Source organism: Tachypleus tridentatus, chromosome 5 (genome assembly GCF_004210375.1).
Source record: "Tachypleus tridentatus isolate NWPU-2018 chromosome 5, ASM421037v1, whole genome shotgun sequence".
Lineage (NCBI taxonomy): Eukaryota > Metazoa > Arthropoda > Merostomata > Xiphosura > Limulidae > Tachypleus > Tachypleus tridentatus.
The window spans coordinates 37,407,580-37,426,049 of NC_134829.1; the positions used below are offsets into that span (position 1 = coordinate 37,407,580).

The 18,470-nt window shown below is 39.7% G+C and overlaps 1 protein-coding gene across 1 annotated transcript in view; it reads right to left on the reverse strand.

Annotated features, from left to right (window-relative positions):
* The window catches only part of LOC143250332 (T-box transcription factor TBX20-like), a 48,846-nt gene extending 30,576 nt beyond the window's left edge, over positions 1-18,270 (reverse strand). Inside the window, exon 1 of the mRNA XM_076500783.1 lies at positions 17,978-18,270. Within this exon, the coding sequence (XP_076356898.1) occupies positions 17,978-18,270 (293 nt within the window). The remainder of the gene's footprint in view (positions 1-17,977) is intronic.
* Between the last annotated feature and the right edge of the window lie 200 nt (positions 18,271-18,470).

The following is an 18,470-nucleotide window of genomic DNA, read 5'->3' on the forward strand; positions in this document are numbered from 1 at the left end:
AATGTACATAGAAATCTGATATTTGATAACGTAGAGAATTGACTGGCAGCTAACTTAACATCATTCAGAAATCTGGGTCGTAGATTGGTATTTGGCCGAATGTTCACATTGTAATATACAGGGTGTTCGGAAAGTCACTGTGCAGTTTTGTAATCACATATCATTCAGTCTGTTTCAAGCCAGCAACTGATAGCGGTGTTTAGAAACAAAATAAGAAGGATCCAAGCCTGTATTGATGCCAACGGTGGTCACATTCAACATTGTTTATAATTGTCATTCATATTTACCTCCTGTATTCTGTATTGAAACACGTCTGTTAATAAATATACAAGTGCACAGTGACTTTCCGAACACCCTGTACAACGAATAAAAATATATTGCGTTCTGCTTTATTGAATGTATATAGCGTACTAGTGGGACATAATGAAATGAATAAGGAACACATTACAGCCACTTGAAACATATTCAATCATTATTGTAGTCGTGCGTCTCAACGAGAGGGCGCAGAGGCTGTAAGTGCGTCAACTCCTACCAGTCGTGTAACTGATAATAAACAGATGGCATGGGCTAAAAATTCCTCTGTCAACAAGGTGTAAGCATAACATTAATGTAGGAGAGAGAGGTATTATAGATTGGTAATAAAAAATGTAATCTGTAAAAACTATCCTAACAAATTGTATCAAGTAATTATATTAAAATGTTTTGGAGAAATGAATAATCGTAGTTGTATTGTCTGAAGATTAAATAAGAAAACAATAGTATTATGATATGAGAAGGATAGTTGTAATTTTAACACTAGCATCACCCTTTCCGTAATAAAGAAAAGCTCTCCTCTACACTGTAACCCCAACATTAGTACCACCCTTTCCGTAATGAAGAAAAGCTTTCCTCTACACTGTAACTCCAACATTAGTACCACCCTATCCGTAATGAAGAAAAGCTCTCCTCTACACCGTAACCCCAACATTAGTACCACCTATCCGTAATGAAGAAAAGCTCTCCTCTACACTGTAACCCCAACATTAGTACCACCCTTTCCGTAATAAAGAAAAGCTTTCCTCTACACTGTAACCCCAACATTGGTGCCACTCTTTCCGTAATGAAGAAAAGCTCTCTTCTGCACTGTAACCCCAACATTGGTGCCACCCTTTCCGCAATGAAGAAAAGCTCTCTACACTGTAACCCCAACATTGGTGCCACCCTATCCGTGATGAAGAAAAGCTCTCCTCTGCACCGTAACCCCAACATTGGTGCCGCCCTTTCCGTGATGAAGAAAGGGTTCCTCTACACTGTAACCCCAACATTGGTGCCACCCTTTCCGTGATGGAGAAAAGCTCTCCTCTACACTGTAACACCAACATTGGTGCCACCCTATCCGTGATGAAGAAAAGCTCTCCTCTGCACCGTAACCCCAACATTGGTGCCACCCTATCCGTGATGAAGAAAAGCTCTCCTCTGCACCTGTAACCCCAACATTGGTGCCACCCTTTCCGTGATAAGGAAGGCTCTCCTCTACACTGTAACCCCAACATTGGTGCCACCCTATCCGTGATGAAGAAAAGCTCTCCTCTGCACCGTAACCCCAACATTGGTGCCACCCTATCCATGATGAAGAAAGCTCTCCTCTGCACTGTAACCCCAACATTGGTGCCACCCTTTTCGTGATGGAGAGAAAGCTCTCCTCTACACCGTAACCCCAACATTGGTGCCACCCTATCCATAATGGAGAAAAGCTCTCCTCTGCACTCTAACCCCAACATTGGTGCCACCCTATCCGTGATGAAGAAAAGCTCTCCTCTGCACCGTAACCCCAACATTGGTGCCACCCTATCCATAATGGAGAGAAAGCTCTCCTCTACACTCTAACCCCAACATTGGTGCCACCCTTTTCGTAATGGAGAAGGCTCTCCTCTACACTGTAACCCCTGACATTGGTGCCACCCTTTCCGTGATGGAGAAGAGCTCTCCTCTGCACTGTAACCCCAACATTGGTGCCACCCTATCCGTGATGAAGAAAAGCTCTCCTCTGCACTGTGACCCCAACATTGGTGCCACCCTTTCCGTGATAAAGAAAGGCTCTCCTCTACACTGTAACCCCAACATTATTGCCACCCTATCCGTGATGAAGAAGAGCTCTCCTCTGCACTGTAACCCCAACGTTTGTGCCCCCTTTCCGTGATGAAGAAAAGCTCTCCTCTGCACTGTGACCCCAACATTGGTGCCACCCTTTCCGTGATAAGGAAAAGCTCATCTATGCCGTAACCCCATATTGGTGCCACCCTTTCCGTGATGGAGAAGAGCTCTCCTCTACACTGTGACCCCTGACATTGGTGCCACCCTTTCCGTGATAAAGAAGAAGCTCTCCTCTACACTGTAACCCTGACATTGGTGCCACCCTTTCCGTGATGGAGAAAAGCTCTCCTCTACACTGTAACCCCAACATTTGTACCACCCTTTCCGTGATGAAGAAGATCTCTCCTCTGCACCTGTAACCCCAACATTGGTGCCACCCTTTCCGTAATGAAGAGAAGGCTCTCCTCTGCACTGTAACCTCAACAATGGTGCCACCCTATCCGTGATGAAGAAAAGCTCTCCTCTACACTGTAACCCCGACATTGGTGCCACCTTTCCGTGATGGAGAAGAGCTCTCCTCTACACTGTAACCCGAACATTGGTGCCACCCTTTCCGTAATAAAGAAGAGCTCTCCTCTACACTGTAACCCCAACATTGGTGCCACCCTTTCCGTGATGGAGAAAGGCTCTCCTCTGCACTGTAACCCCAACATTTGTGCCACCCTTTCCGTGATGGAGAAAGGCTCTCCTCTACACTGTAACCCCAACATTGGTGCCACCCTTTCCGTGATGAGGAGAAAGCTCTCCTCTATGCTGTAACCCCAACATTGGTGCCACCCTTTCCGTGATAAAGAAAGGCTCTCCTCTGTGCTGTAACCCGGACATTGGTGCCACCCTTTCCGTGATGAAGAAAAGCTCTCCTCTACACTGTAACCCCAACATTGGTGCCACCCTTTCCGTGATGAAGAAGAGCTCTCCTCTACACTGTAACCCCAACATTTGTGCCACCCTTTCCGTGATGGAGGAAGGCTCTCCTCTACACTGTGACCCCTGACATTGGTGCCGCCCTTTCCGTGATGAGAGAAGAGCTCTCCTCTATGCTGTAACCCCAACATTGGTGCCACCCTTTCCGTGATGAAGAAGGCTCTCCTCTGCACTGTAACCCCAACATTAGTGCCCACCCTTTCCGTGATGGAGAGAAGGCTCTCCTCTACACTGTAACCCCAACATTGGTGCCACTCTTTCCGTGATAAGGATAAGGCTCTCCTCTGCACTGTAACCCTGACATTGGTGCCACCTTTCCGTAATGGAGAAGAGCTCTCCTCTGTGCTGTAACCCCAACATTGGTGCCACCCTTTCCGTGATGAAAGAAAAGCTCTCCTCTACACTGTAACCCCAACATTGGTGCCACCCTTTCCGTGATGAAGAAAAGCTCTCCTCTACACTGTAACCCCAACATTGGTGCCACCCTTTCCGTGATGAGAAAGGCTCTCCTCTACACTGTAACCCCAACATTGGTGCCACTCTTTCCGTGATGAAGAAGAGCTCTCCTCTGCACTGTAACCCCAACATTGGTGCCACCCTTTCCGTGATGAAGAAAAGCTCTCCTCTGCACTGTAACCCCTGACATTGGTGCCACCCTTTCCGTGATAATGAAGAAGGCTCTCCTCTGCACTGTAACCCCAACATTGGTGCCACTCTTTCCGTGATAAAGAAAAAGCTCTCCTCTACACTGTGACCCTGACATTGGTGCCACCCTTTCCGTGATGAGGAAGAGCTCTCCTCTGCACTGTAACCCCTGACGTTTGTGCCACCTTTCCGTGATGGAGAAAAGCTCTCCTCTACACTGTAACCCCAACATTAGTGCCACCTTTCCGTGATGGAGAAGAGCTCTCCTCTATACTGTAACCCCAACATTGGTGCCACCCTTTCCGTGATAAAGAAAGGCTCTCCTCTGCACTGTAACCCCAACATTGGTGCCACCCTTTCCGTGATGAAGAAAGGCTCTCCTCTACACTGTAACCCCAACATTGGTGCCACTCTTTCCGTAATGAAGAAAAGCTCTCCTCTGCACTGTAACCCCAACATTTGTGCCACCCTTTCCGTAATGAAGAAAAGCTCTCCTCTGCACTGTAACCCCAACATTGGTGCCACCCTTTCCGTAATGAAGAAAAGCTCTCCTCTACACTGTAACCCCAACATTAGTACCACCTTTCCGTAATGAAGAAAAGCTCTCCTCTATACTGTAACCCCAACATTAGTACCACCCTTTCCGTAATACAAGAAAGTTCTCTCTCCATTGCTCCTTGGAATGACCTGATGGTTAGGGTATTTGATTCACAGTTTACAGGTCATGGGTGTGAAGTTCCTTACCGAACTCTTGGGCTACTCTTTTACCAAAGAATAATGGGATTGATCGTCACATAATAACACCCCCACGGTTTAAAGGGCGAGAATATTTAGCGTGACGGGAATTCAGACCCACTATTCTCAGATAACTCTCCATGATGAGCAACGTACAAGTTTCTTCTAGACGATTATTTCAATTTTTTTCCTAACAATCCCTTACATCTCACGAAAAACCTACCATCTCTTAACAGTTATAGCTCCGTGGAATAAGACATCAGAAAGTATTTGTGTATTTACTAATTACAAACGTAAATACCTTTTACATAGCGCAGATAGCCCTCGAGTAGCTTTGGGCGAAATTCAAAATAACAAATAACCTTTTACATTTTTAAAATCTCAGAAGATCGTGAGTGAATACAAAAAAGTATATCTTAATTTCTTTTCTCTTGAAACCTAACGTTCAAATGTGGAAACTAAATTCACGTGGTTAAGTAATTATTTTTGCGACACGTAGTAAGAAGGTCGTGAGGGTTGACAAGTTTGTTTGATACTTATCAACATTGGCCAGGTGGAAAGCTCACGGTGTTATAAGGCATTTGGCGCACCTGAAAATATTCTGCAAGTCGTAAATGACACAGCTTGTAATGGCACAAGTACCATCTGCTAGTTGTGCTACAATATACCTGATGTTGTGGTGGGCATTGTATGTATGACTAGAAATATCTTCATGTGTTTGACGTTGGTCCATTTCCATGTGAAATTACACAGAATTTGTCTGAATGAAATGATACTGTTTGAAAAGCTACAGAAAGAAATATTCTAGAGATTTATTCACATGTATATTGAACGTGCAAGTATATGTATAGTACAGGTAGAGAACAGTAATGAATTTAATTACCTTGTCATAAGCTACTTTTTGTTTTCTACCACAGAAGAGAAAAAATAATAATAGTTTACTGGACTTAAACACGGAAAATTTGAAACCCAATGAAGAAGTTTCTTCTACTTCCTCATTATCAGTGATTGGATGCATTTTCAAATAAATTGCGAATTCGGAAACCCAGTGAGAGAAAACTCCATGTTGTTTGAGATAATCAGATGCTTCTATACTTCCGAGTAATAATGTAGTGATGTTTTACCTCTGTGTAGTATCCGTTTTAATTACCTGTACTAGTATCGCCACCTACTAGAACAATTTTATAACTGAAGACACTTTAACAATTATATATGGCTGCAATTGATAAAATGTGTAATTACAATGGAATGGGTAAAATAGTTCTGAGCGAAATTATTTTGGGTGTGTTTCGTCCATGGGAGGAAAACAGGGGTAACGTACGTCTGTACGAATATACATGAACCTTAAATATAACAATCTTTCAATTATTAAAGATAAATGAGACTCTTTTTCTTGTTTAGGCTGTACGGTTTTCTTTTTAATTTCACGCAAAGCTACACGAGGGCTATCTGTGTTAGCCATCCCTAATTTCGCAGTGTAAGGCTAGAGGGAAGGCAGTTAGTTATTACCACCCACCGCCAACTCTTGGGCTACTCTTTTACTAACGAATAGTGGGATTAACCGTCACATTATAGCGCCCCCACGGCTGAAAGGGCGAGCATGTTTGGTGCGACAGGGATGCGAATCCCCAACCCTCGGATTAGAAGTCGAACGCCTTAACCCACCTAGCCATGCCGGGCCAGGCTGTACGGAGTAATTTCTATATCTACGTACTAGAAAGGTAGATATTGGTTTGCTTATCATATAAGTGTATTAAGCTTTTGTTTTACAGCAAAGCCACAATAAGCGAGCTATCTGCTGTGTCCACCGCGGGAAATCGCAACCCAGTTCAAACGTTGCAAGTCCGTAGACTTACCGTTGTTCTACAGGAGAGCATGAATCTTTTATATGTGTCAAAAAGAGAGTAGCACAATCAACATTGATGTACACTTTGAAAACTGTAAAAACATTCCTAAAAATCAGACTTCATTCAGTAACAACAAAAACCCTGTGAGGAGTTGATATTAGAAAAGTCCCTCGGTGGGACAGCGGTATGTTTTCCGACTTGCAATGCTAACATCAAGGTTCGATACCCTTTATGTACACAGAAGATAGCCTGATGTGGCTTTGCTATAAGAACCTTTTCCCACAGATATATTAGAAAAAATAAAACTCATTTCACTCCTTTTCAGTTTTAATGCTATAAAACAAAGTGAAATGGGACACCCACTGTTGAGAAATTTATATGCAAAACGGCTCGTTTGGGTTGAAAATATTTTACATAGAAGAGCGAACAGCGTTTCGAACTTCTTCGGTCATCGATGACCGAAGACAAAAAAAGTCGTTTTGCATATAAATGAAATGGGACACATTCTTCGTCTCATTAATGGAATGTTCAATATAGTGTTTGCCTAATTAGTTGAATAGCTATAGATCAGCTGAGAAATAACAAAATTGCTCACAGAAGTTAAGGAATTTCTGTATTCTATTTACTACAAAGCACAATTAATGTTATTAATAGCGCCATTGGTATCACTGAGTATATTTTAAACAAAATGTCCGGTGATTATTAATGTGAGTTGAAATTTTTTTTTTTTTCATTCAGGGATCAAGCCCGCAAATACCCATTTGACACTACAGACTTTGTAGCCTAAAGATGCTCAGAAGACACTTCAGGCACTATTGCAAGTTGTAAATACATTTGGACAAGCTTGAAATGAACGAATCAAGGAGGTGTTTTGGAAAACTAACTCACTTCCAGTACATCATCACTTTCCAGACACGGTTTACCTGCTTCCAAGTTTCTTCTAGAACGTATCTTAGAAGTTACTTCCATGTTAAGTCTGGTGAGCGTGAGAAACATTTATTCGCTCCATATCCTGTCCTACAAGAAAAGTTTTAAACTTTGCGGGTGTGGAGAGGGCGGTCTGTCTCTGTGTTGTCATTCACTAGAAAGGTATGTCCAACTAATTGTACTTGCATGTAGTGACATCAGTACTTGCAAAACTGTTTCCTTATATTGCAGTTTGTCACCACTATCATCTGCACATTTTTATTGAGCAAAATTCGGGTTAGATGTAATTTCGGGAACTCTCAAACTGTTTGCACTTCCCTAATATGGCTGCTATGGAAATTTATAACTCATCTGAGAGCAGGACATTCATCAACATATCATTTGACCAATTCACGTGTTTTCGACGCTACTGAAGACGTACCAATGAGATATAGAAATCATGTCATTGATCGTTTCGCATAAAGGCTAACACTTATGAAACATATTTATGATTATTTGCACCCTGATTCACAATCTTCTGACTGCTTTTAAATGTTGATTCGTTTAGAAGCTAAGATACATCAGTTGCTTCGAGTCTTTACTGTCATTTAGCAGTAGCTTTTTGGGATTGTAGACAAAGGTCTGCTTTGCTTGGGTCACTAGTCAACTGTATTGGTGGTCTGAAAATCAGACCACATTCTGCTACTAACACTTCGTGGTACTTGTAGTGTTTGACCACCTTCTAACTATCCTATAATTTTCAAACCTCATGGCTCGGCATGGACAGGCGGTCAGGTTGCATGTGAATAAGCTAACTTTGCAAAGTCGTAAGGGTCAAAGAAAGTATTTATGTGTATATTTTATACAAAGGCTATAAAGAAATGTTCATGGAACATAAAGGGATAAAAATCCGAAAGTTGTTAGATTTAAAATATTTATTGGATTATAATGTAAATATACAAAATGAAATTATTTTAAACATAAAAAGTCAAGAAGAAATAGTACACTGTTATTTATGGCATGTGTACTGATGAAAACAAATAGGCATTGGTAGAAAGAGGGGCTGGAGCAGCAGGTAGCCCAATCCTATTGATTTATATACCGCGAGGTGGCAGTTTACGCGTGAGGTCGGATAGATAGACCTAGTTAGGAATAGCTGACGTCTTTTCAGCTTCATCTAATTTATGTTACTTGAACTGCTGTGACATTTTGAGAGACATGAAGCAACTGCTGAAACCGTGGTCTTGAGGTTAATCTGGCCAAAGTTGTAAAAATATTATAAAGCGATTTACTAGGCCTTAATGCGGTACATATTAATATAAAATAGATTATTGCTTTGGGTTACGTGTTTAATTACATAAGATATCAGGTTCCATAGTCTGTACCAACTTGAAACTGAGATACTGGCATTATTACATTATTGTATTACATAAAACAGATATCAGTTGTTACAGCCTAGAACCTCATGGTGTCTGTAGTAAATATCAACATATATGTCAGATATATTGTATGCGACAATCCTGTCTAAGAAGCTAACAGCACTAAAGTGTTTTAAACAGAAACTTCAAAAACGTTCAATGAAGGAGGACCATCCTATCAAGTATAGTAACGAATATGAACATTTATATTGGCAATTTTTCGCTATTATATTTACCATTACGGCAACCTTACTTGTTGTACATAAATTAGCAATCCTGAAGATGAAAAGTTTCATATTTTGCGACTGAGACCTCAATTTAGTAGGGCTATGGGCCTACTTTTGATTACATTTACCAACATCTTGGCTTCCAAAAGGAACAGCGGTAAGTCTTCGGACGTACAACACTAAAAATTAAGGACACAGAAGATAGCCTCATGTGGCTTTGCTATGAGAAAACACCATTCCTAAGTGGTTCACTTGATTTGGATTATTAACATTAATTATTTCTGTAAACCGTACAGGGGGCTGAGTAAGTTTATGATAACAAGTTTGAATATGCAAATCAACCATTCATGTGACAGTTATTACCGATCGGCTTATGGCAAAACTATGTTTTTATGTTACTTGGTGCTACGTATATGTCACCAAAAACTGAAGAACATCTATTCATAGACTCAGGTCATAAGTATAATTTTCAAGACTCAGGTATATTTTGATTGATCGCAATGGAAGACAAAGGAATATGAATCAGCTTGAGCCACCAGAACCATCTATAAAGAGACCAGAAACAGGCAGCATTACAGCCATTGTAAGCAAAGCACGGTATCTTGTAACAGGTGGAAACCCAGGAGCACAAAAGTCATTGGTCAAGGCTGTTAACATGCCCTACGCAAGAGTACACTGTCTAATTAAGAAGGAACTTTGTTTGTGGAAGTGACATATTTGTACACAAGTTAAGTTTTTTCCACAACATATCCGTTTAACCGCCACATATATCAAGCAGTTGAAAAATGAAACAGGTATTCATGCTATTACATACTACGAAGTTCTGTGCAAATCAGATTGGTGAAACGAACGATGGGTTATGGAAAGTGCAGAGAAGAGTGGTGTGTTTTGGACATGATAACATCACGAACGGAAACTTTTGTAACGGCAACCATGTTACCGAGCTGCTGTTAATACGAGGGCTGTTCAAAAAATACGCGGACTGTTTGAATTGCGCGGCTCCAGTTGGTTCAGGGGAATCCGCTTGGTGTCGCTAGGTTCGCACAGGTCAGCTGATTACGACGCCATTTCCCGATTGCAGATATCTTCGTTTGTGTATTAGCTACGCGGTTTTAAGTGAAGTGCGATTTTTTTCGTTTGGCGGATTTCAGAATGAATGACTTGAAGGAGCAACGACTTGCTGTGAAATTTTGTGTTAAACTTGAAAAATCTGCGACTGAAACTTTTGCTATGCTCAACACGGCTTACGGTGATGTTGCTATGAAGCGTACGGCATGTTTCAAGTGGCATGAACGTTTTAATGATGGTCAACAGTCCATTGAAGATTATGAGCGTCCTGGACGTCCTTCCACGTCAACTGACGACCCACGTCGACAAAATCAACACCCTGGTGCGGGCAAATCGACGTCTGACTGTCAGGGAGCTTGCTGAAGAGTGTGGGATATCAGTTAGATCTTGTTACGAGATTTTGACCGAAAAATTGAAGATGCACCGCGTTGCTGCGAAATTCAGCCCTCAGAACTCGTGAGTTTTTGGCCAAACACTCGATCACTGTTCTTCCCCACCCCCCTACTCACCTGACTTTGCTCCTTGCGATTTTTTCTTGTTCCCCAAACTCAAGAAACCCTTGAAAGGAAGACGATTTGAGACGATTCCCGAGATTAAGGCAAATGCGACGAAGGAGCTGGAGGACATTACAAAAGAAGCGTACCAGGACTGTTTCAACAAGTGGAAACACCGTTGGGATAAATGTGTGCGTTGGGGAGGAGAGTACTTTGAAGGGGCCCAAACCTGTAACTTCTAAATAAAGTACATTTTGTTTTATGACGTCAGTCCGCGTATTTTTTGAACAGACCTCGTGTGCACTCTTTTCAAATTGAACATTTGAGGAGACATGTCTGTAACGACATGGTGAGGGTCCAAGATCCTTTTAATATAACTCAAACTCTGTCCAACTGGAATAGGTATGGTCCTTTACCACCGAATTTCATGAATGTAGAGGGGGAAAAATATTCTGAGTATTATAATATACCACGCTATCTGTATATCTTCTTCAACTACAATGAGAGATCCAAGCTTAAACCAATTAAGATCAGGCAAATTCGAGATACAACCCATTCTTCCATAGTTGCTACGAGACAGTAATAACGCCCCCCCCCCAGTGGCTCAGCGATATGTCTGCGGAGTTACAACTCTAAAAACCGGGTTTCGATACCCGTGGTGGGCAGAGCACAGATAGCCCATTGTGTTGCTTTGTGCTTAATTCAAAAACAACAACACAGTCATATCCAATATCTTCTCATGGTGTTTATCAAATCCAACTTCATCCGTTTGAAGGATTCGATGAATTGTGGGTTTCATTGCTCCACATCAAGGTTTTTCCGCTGTTTATAATTTTAGTTTTGATGCTCAGGGCAACATGATGAACACATAATATGCTACAGCCATTCAGAGAAATCCATCGGTTACACTTTCTTATGCACAGTTGTAGTACTGCGTGGAGTCACTAGGTGGTGTTTTAATTACTTCCTTGCCATTTATTTACAGAATTAAATAAACATTCAACACCTTCCATATTAACTGAGACATTTTAGCATTCGGTAATTTTATGGTTTTAATACTTTGTTTTCTAATAACGATCCAATACATCATTTTGTATAAGGTCCGGCATGGCCAGGTGATTAAGGCATTCGACTCGTAATCCGAGGGTCACGGGTTCGAATCCCCGTCACACCAAACATGCTTACACTTTCAGCCGTGGGGGCGTTATAGTGTGACGGTCACTCCCACTATTCGTTAGTAAAAGAGGAGTCTAAGAGTTTGGCGGTGGGTGGTGATGACTAGCTGCCTTCCCTCTAGTCTTACATTGCAAAATTAGGGACGGCTAGTGCAGATAGCCCTTGTGTAGCTTTGCGCGAAATTCTTAAAACAAACAAACACAACGCTGAGAGAGTTCGTTGGTTATGTAAACCTTTTATATGACATTACTGTAGATTGAATGTGATACTTCATTATGTGAAGATAATTAGGTATCACCAAAGTGCATTACACAGTTGCAATTAGATATCAGTATACAGCATCACCAAGTGGCAATTACGTACCATAACAGAGCATTATCTAGCAGTGATTAGATACCATCACACTTCACCAAGCGGCACTTAGGTACCACAGCACAGCATCATCTAGTGGCACTTAGCAACATCTAGTATAAAACAATCTTGTAGCAGATGTGTCTTGGGACATCTCTGTTGGGTTGATCATGCATGGTCTTATGGTTAATGTCCTCAGATTGTGAATCAGAGGGTTATAGTTCGCGTTCCTATGCCTTCCCCTCCCAAAGAGCTACTTTCCACACTTTGTGGATGATGTGGGTGCGTTACAAAAGTGCAACCAGAAGAGCATATCTAGAATTGGCCACAGATACTGTTGTTTGTTTCCACTACAGTTTATCAGTTCACGTTTAGGTAGGTTTATGCGCAAGTAATATTTTCTGTGTTTTGGCGCGAAGTTTTTGAGACAAATAGACACAGCTTGTTTCAAATTCATAACACCCAGAAATAAAATACTCCACAAAACTCATCTAACGATTAAAATGAAGACTGTGAAGAAGACATTGAAGAATTAGACGAGAAATTTAACAGCGTAATTGGAGATGCAAATCGAAACTGAGCAATGTGATGTAAAATAGAAACACGTGATCAGGATGAAAAACGAATCAAATAATTTAAAATATGCTTATCCTATCATCAGCACCGACAACCCCATAACATCAGCTTTACATACGGTGTACATACTTACCATATGAATTATTCGGCAGTATTTCAGTATAAAATTAAATAGAACTTTAAATTTAATTTCAAATTTGAACCAATGAGCGGACCTCGGTAACCTTATAGGTAGCTTCGGCTATGATATCAAGACATCTTACTTCGAGTGAGGTATAGACCGAATGACATCTGAGAACAGAAATTAAAAAAAAACAACACTACAAGGAATTTTTTGCTCTTACTACTGTATTTATCTTCTTAGACTCAATTAGAGGTAAGTTAACAACGCAACAGAAGGCTTTCCAATAAATGTCTTGTCAAGTCAGACAGTTACGTGGAAGGACAGAACTGTCACAGATGTTGAATACTTGTTATTGGTTAATGCATTAGCATCTTAGTTTAAAGGTAACTGTATTATGCATATAAGTTTCAATGCTGGAAGCCAACTGCAAGAGCATCTTTGATTACGTAAAGTTTCTTCTTAAGTACTGTAACGTGTTTTGTTGTTCAAATGTTTGTTTGTTATTTATAAACCCCGTTATTTTATATCTTTCAGTCACGTTAGTTTATTTTAAACTATAGAGTCTTTTGTTTGATGGAGAGCTTCCATTCGGGTGAGCATGAACAGCGTAGTGAAGCGCCTGCTCTTTATAAATACCATCCAAATATGTATAAAACACATTCATAAGGTATCAGACTCGTATAACTTCATAAATACATTTACAGTGTAGATTGTAAAAAATTCCGAGGATCATGCTTCCCAGTAAATATTTGATACTAATTGTCCCTTTGCCTTCAAAAATAGCACATTATTTTCAGATATCTGCCTACGTCTCTGTTGGAATATCACAACTCTTGAAGAGAAAGAACAAACACAAAAGCTATCTTCAAGCATCAAGGTTCATAAGTTCCAATAACTGCAGAGTGTTTACAGTGTGTAATACGAGGGTTTCGGGTTCGAATCCCCGTTACACCAAACATGCTTGCCCTTTCAGTCGGATGGGCGTTATAATGTGACGGTCAATCCCACTATTCGCTGGTAAAGAGTAGCCCAAGAGTTGACAGTGGGTGGTGATGACTAGGTGCCTTCCGTCTAGTCTTACACTGCTAAATTAGGGAGGCTAGCGCAGATAGCCCTCGTGTAGCTTTGAACGATGGTTCAAGTGTGGCTAACATAGAGTCCTCACAAGACCATCGTTGAACTTGTAGCCAGAACAGATTCTTCACAAGAAAGTCATTGAAGCTGTGTCAGCACACAGTCCTCACAAGAACATTTTCAAGCTGCGGCCGTATAAAGTCATCACAACATCGATTAGCATTTGCTGAAACAGAGATGTGTGACCACAAACTGCTCATGGTGATTTTTTTGACCAATCGAGGACGCGATGTTGTCATGGTTACACTTATGGCTAAATAAAAATTGCGTCACAACTACGTGTTAAACCAATTCGAAGCAATTTCCTCGTAGGCACAGTGAAAGTGAAGGATAATAAATATAATACTCCAATAAAAATTGCAATGAAGCTGGGATTGCCTCACGATACTCTTAAAAAAATAATAAACAAGAACTTGAAGTTAACGATGGTTCGCAAACTTTACAAATGTTTCATAGTCACCAGCTATTGTCACGAGAAAAATAACCGAAAACTAGAATCACATCAAGCTCGTGCAACTACATAACTATCAGTTCTTCCGAATCAGCTCCGATGAATTGCTATCTCTATGATCTACTTAAACATAGGGTTAACACATGAAGCTCATTTACAATTAAAAATGTAGAGGAAGTGTGATACAAATACAGCAGTTAGTTAACAATATAGCAAGATGTCCAGTGTTAGAGTTTAATCATGCTCATTGTGACAGCGCTCTTAACTACAAAGCTGTGTGAGAGAAAAGCCATCATAATGTCGATAGAATCTCACTCGTGGCCCGGCATGGCCAGGTGGTTAGGGTGCTTGACTCGTAATCTGAAGGTTGCGGGTTCGAATCCTCGTCATACCAAACATGCTCGCCCTCTCAGCCATGGGAGCATTATAAAATTATAATCAATCCCACTGTTCGTTAGTAAAGAGTAGTCTAAGAGTTAGCGGTGGGTGATGATGATTAGCTGCCCTCCCTCTAGTTCCACACTGCTAAATTAGGGACAACTAGCGCAGATAGTCCTCGTGTAGCTTTGCGCGAAATTCAAAAACAAACAATTAAGAATCTCACTCTAAATACCAATGTTTTGACATAGTGCGCATATTACTATGGCACTATGGTAAGTAGCATTTACAGTATATATATGATATATGCTGCTTTAGACGGAAAATATGGATTACTGTTGTCCTCGTACTTGTGTGTTTGTGTTATTATTTCCAGCGCTATATTTCATGTGTGTTTGTTGTGCGAAATACGCGAAAAGTTGAACAGTAGTTTTTGTCTACTCTAATCTAATCGAATAGTGGGATATGACTGTCACACATGTAACGTGCCCAGAAGTAAAGGGCGCATTTTCTGAGGCAACTAGACGCCAACCATAGACTCTTAGGTTAACCGTATGCATCTGTATATCGTAGTGTTTATGCTATAATATAAGTGTTTGGTACTGTGAAAAGAAAAACTGACACATATATTAAACACGTGTTTCCATAATCCCGCAATGAAACAGTTTCCATGAATATTTATAAACAGAAGATGTCGTATTTATTTATCCCAATAGTTTGACGTATTTCAGTTATAATAATTTCACATTATCTTCAGCTTACAAGGTAATTAATCTCTCTCTTCTGTCATAAACATCAATGTTTTAGAGGGCTAGTAGTAATCGAACTTGCATATATATATATGTATATAGAGAGATGTTCGACTTATTACACATATATAATGTAACTATAATACCTTCGTAGGATCTGCTTCACCACGTACTATACATAGGCTGGACGTCTCGCTTCACATACAGTTTTATTAATTAATGTTAAGTTAATGCAAACAGCTGGTTGTGCCTATTAGCTACAACAGTGTTTGTTTCCTCTCAATACTTCGTTAGTAATAACACTTCAGAGGTTTACCTAATCAACAGCAGGTCTTTAAAATGTGCAATAACAGATCACCTGTCGTGTTCATGTTTTTGTTCCTTTCAGATAGTCCGTTAGTAATAACACCTCGGAGGTGGAAAAGTTACACAAGTGCTATATATTTATAACCATTCTTAATTTAAACTGATCGACTAGAGGAAATTAGGACTGATAACATTATGTAATACAAATTTTGTTCCTGGATAGTATGTGTTATTTCTTAATTGTTTATGTTGTAAAAGTACAGAAAATGGCCGTTATTCCCTTCAAACTTTTGCTTTTGTGACCTGGATAATAAAATTTAGAAATTAATCTTTATTCTATGTGAAAACGGGCAAATTTGAACATTTTTATTTACATAAGGTCTGAATTAAACAACATATGAATCAAGATTTACATGTATTTATACCAAAGTTATACAAAAATGTTTAGAAGTGAGTAGTTTTTCGAGATTTGCGGCTGTAATGTAAATCACTTTTATGTATCAGCCCCCAAATAAAGTCTCTCATCATGTTATCGTTTACGCTCCCAGGTCACAAAAGCAAAGTTTGAAGTGAAAAAAATGGTCTTTCCCATTTACTTTAGGCATAAGTAATTGGGAAATAACACTTTCTGCCCAGGAACAAGAAAAAGTAAAAATATTGTTACATAGTGTTATCAACAGTATTCACCGCCAAATCTGTGGCTACTGTTGTTTGACAAAATAACGAGATTTCATTCTCATTCTTGAAGTATACCCACGACCCCAAAGCGTATGGAAAGATTTCTACTGCAACGGGATGGAAACCATGAAACCTCGCACTTACAGTCCGGGTACACTGACCACTAGGCTAGGCTCGGTCCTGTTAGCTATAAACTGGTGTTTAGGAAGTAATCAGAGAGTTAAAATATGTCTTTTTTTCCTTGAAAACCTAAGCTAATTCAAACTGATTTTCGAAGGCTGGTGCGTCTCTATTCAGCTTGTCCTCTATCTTTGTTTTGAAACACTTTGCAGTGATGTAACGTTATGATAATAGGTAACATTAAAATAACCACATAACCACTTTTGTTTGTTGACACGTTTCGACAGAATATTTGTATAACATGCTATTAGGCTTATAGTTCTATCTTGAACATTGCCTTGTATATAGGTAAGAATAAGTATTATTCTTTCTTGCCCTATTTTCGTTTTGAACTGAAATAAGTCCTGGTTCTATGGTATTTTGTGACGATATGAAACAGTGACAGTGGCTAAAAAATAGTGTCTAATGTTTTAATGAGCTGGCGAATGATAAATGTGATTTAAAAAATACGCTCTTTGTCCTTAATATAAGGAACGCTCACTTGTGATAAGCAGTTGATAAGCATTTCGATATAGATACAAGCTGAGATCACCATCAACTGACGAGGAATGTTTAAACTTAATTAAAACAATGTAACTTGAACGGTTATCATATAATTCAAAGTAATAATATTAACATAAACACTATCACAAAATTTTAAAATTAACTGTAATAATGTTTCTTCATAAACAGCATTTACAGTTTGTTTCCATACTAAATAAACAAAGATTTTTAAGTGATTCCACCCTTGAACACCCTACATCTCAGAGACCATGAGAAAAGTGTGGATCTCTGATCTTGAATCTCTTTACAATATTCAACATTATCTAAAGCGTCAACCTGCTCAGACTGTTTGAAATGTTCTCAATAAGCAGGTTTTACAAAATAGAACTACGGTTAAGTTCAGTTTTGACCCACTTAAAACATGCCCCGTAGTTCAGAATGCTTAATACAAATTTTAATTGAGACTGGGAGCAGTGGACTTGAAAGAGTTAGGATGCAAACAAACATTTCATCTTTACATGTATATAAAGTTGACTAAAGTTGTACAGGGGAGACTTATGTGACATCAAATGTGATAAGTACCTCTCAACTTTTGTCGTAAGATGTAGTAACTGTCTCTTAAAAATAATTAGAGTTATTTGTCAATTTCTGCAACATGTGTTATAGTGCGCTCTGTAAGCCTTTCATATAAGTTTTATTTTAGTCTATAACATGTCCAACGATACTGAAATTAAACATATTGTTCTAATAATAAATAAGTCATTTACGTGTTTACACAACTTACATTTTCACAACTTTGTACTTCCCATGTCTTTTCCTATGAATACATGGACAATCACTATTTATATACATTGTATTACTAACATTTCTAAGACTGTTGTAAATGGTATTAAAAGCACTGAAACTTTAGAAGGTTATGATAAAGACATTTGTTATAACACAGTCTATATAGGTAATTATAGCACGGTTCTCACATAAAGGAAAGGCTACTCACCGCCCTGACTTAGTGATAATCATCTCGGTTCCTAATTCGTGGAACTTTTCCCATAAGTCCTTTGTTTCTAGATAAGCATCGGCTCGCTTGAGTTCTTCGCAGTTACACTTGGGAAGAACCTGCGGATTTTCTTGCTTCAACTTCCCGCTGCTGTGACTAGCTCGGCCGCTCTTGTAGATAGATATGCCAGAACTGCTGGGTTCATCTTCCCTTAATCTGATCCGTGCTAAGCGAGATGTCATCGTCACTGATGTCTCCAGTTTTAATATCCTCTTCTTCCAAGATGAATTCATCGGAGATAGGGCCCTTTGGTAGCGAACATGTCGAACTGGACACAACTTCTATTAACTGACCGGGACTAGTGGTTCTTTCGACCAGTTTCTCTTTAAAAATAAAGATAAAAGTACTTTTCGTGACTTTAAATGCATGTTCTCATAATATTATTAGTGGGCTGAGAAACACAAACAACATAAAAATAATGCAAATCGACAGT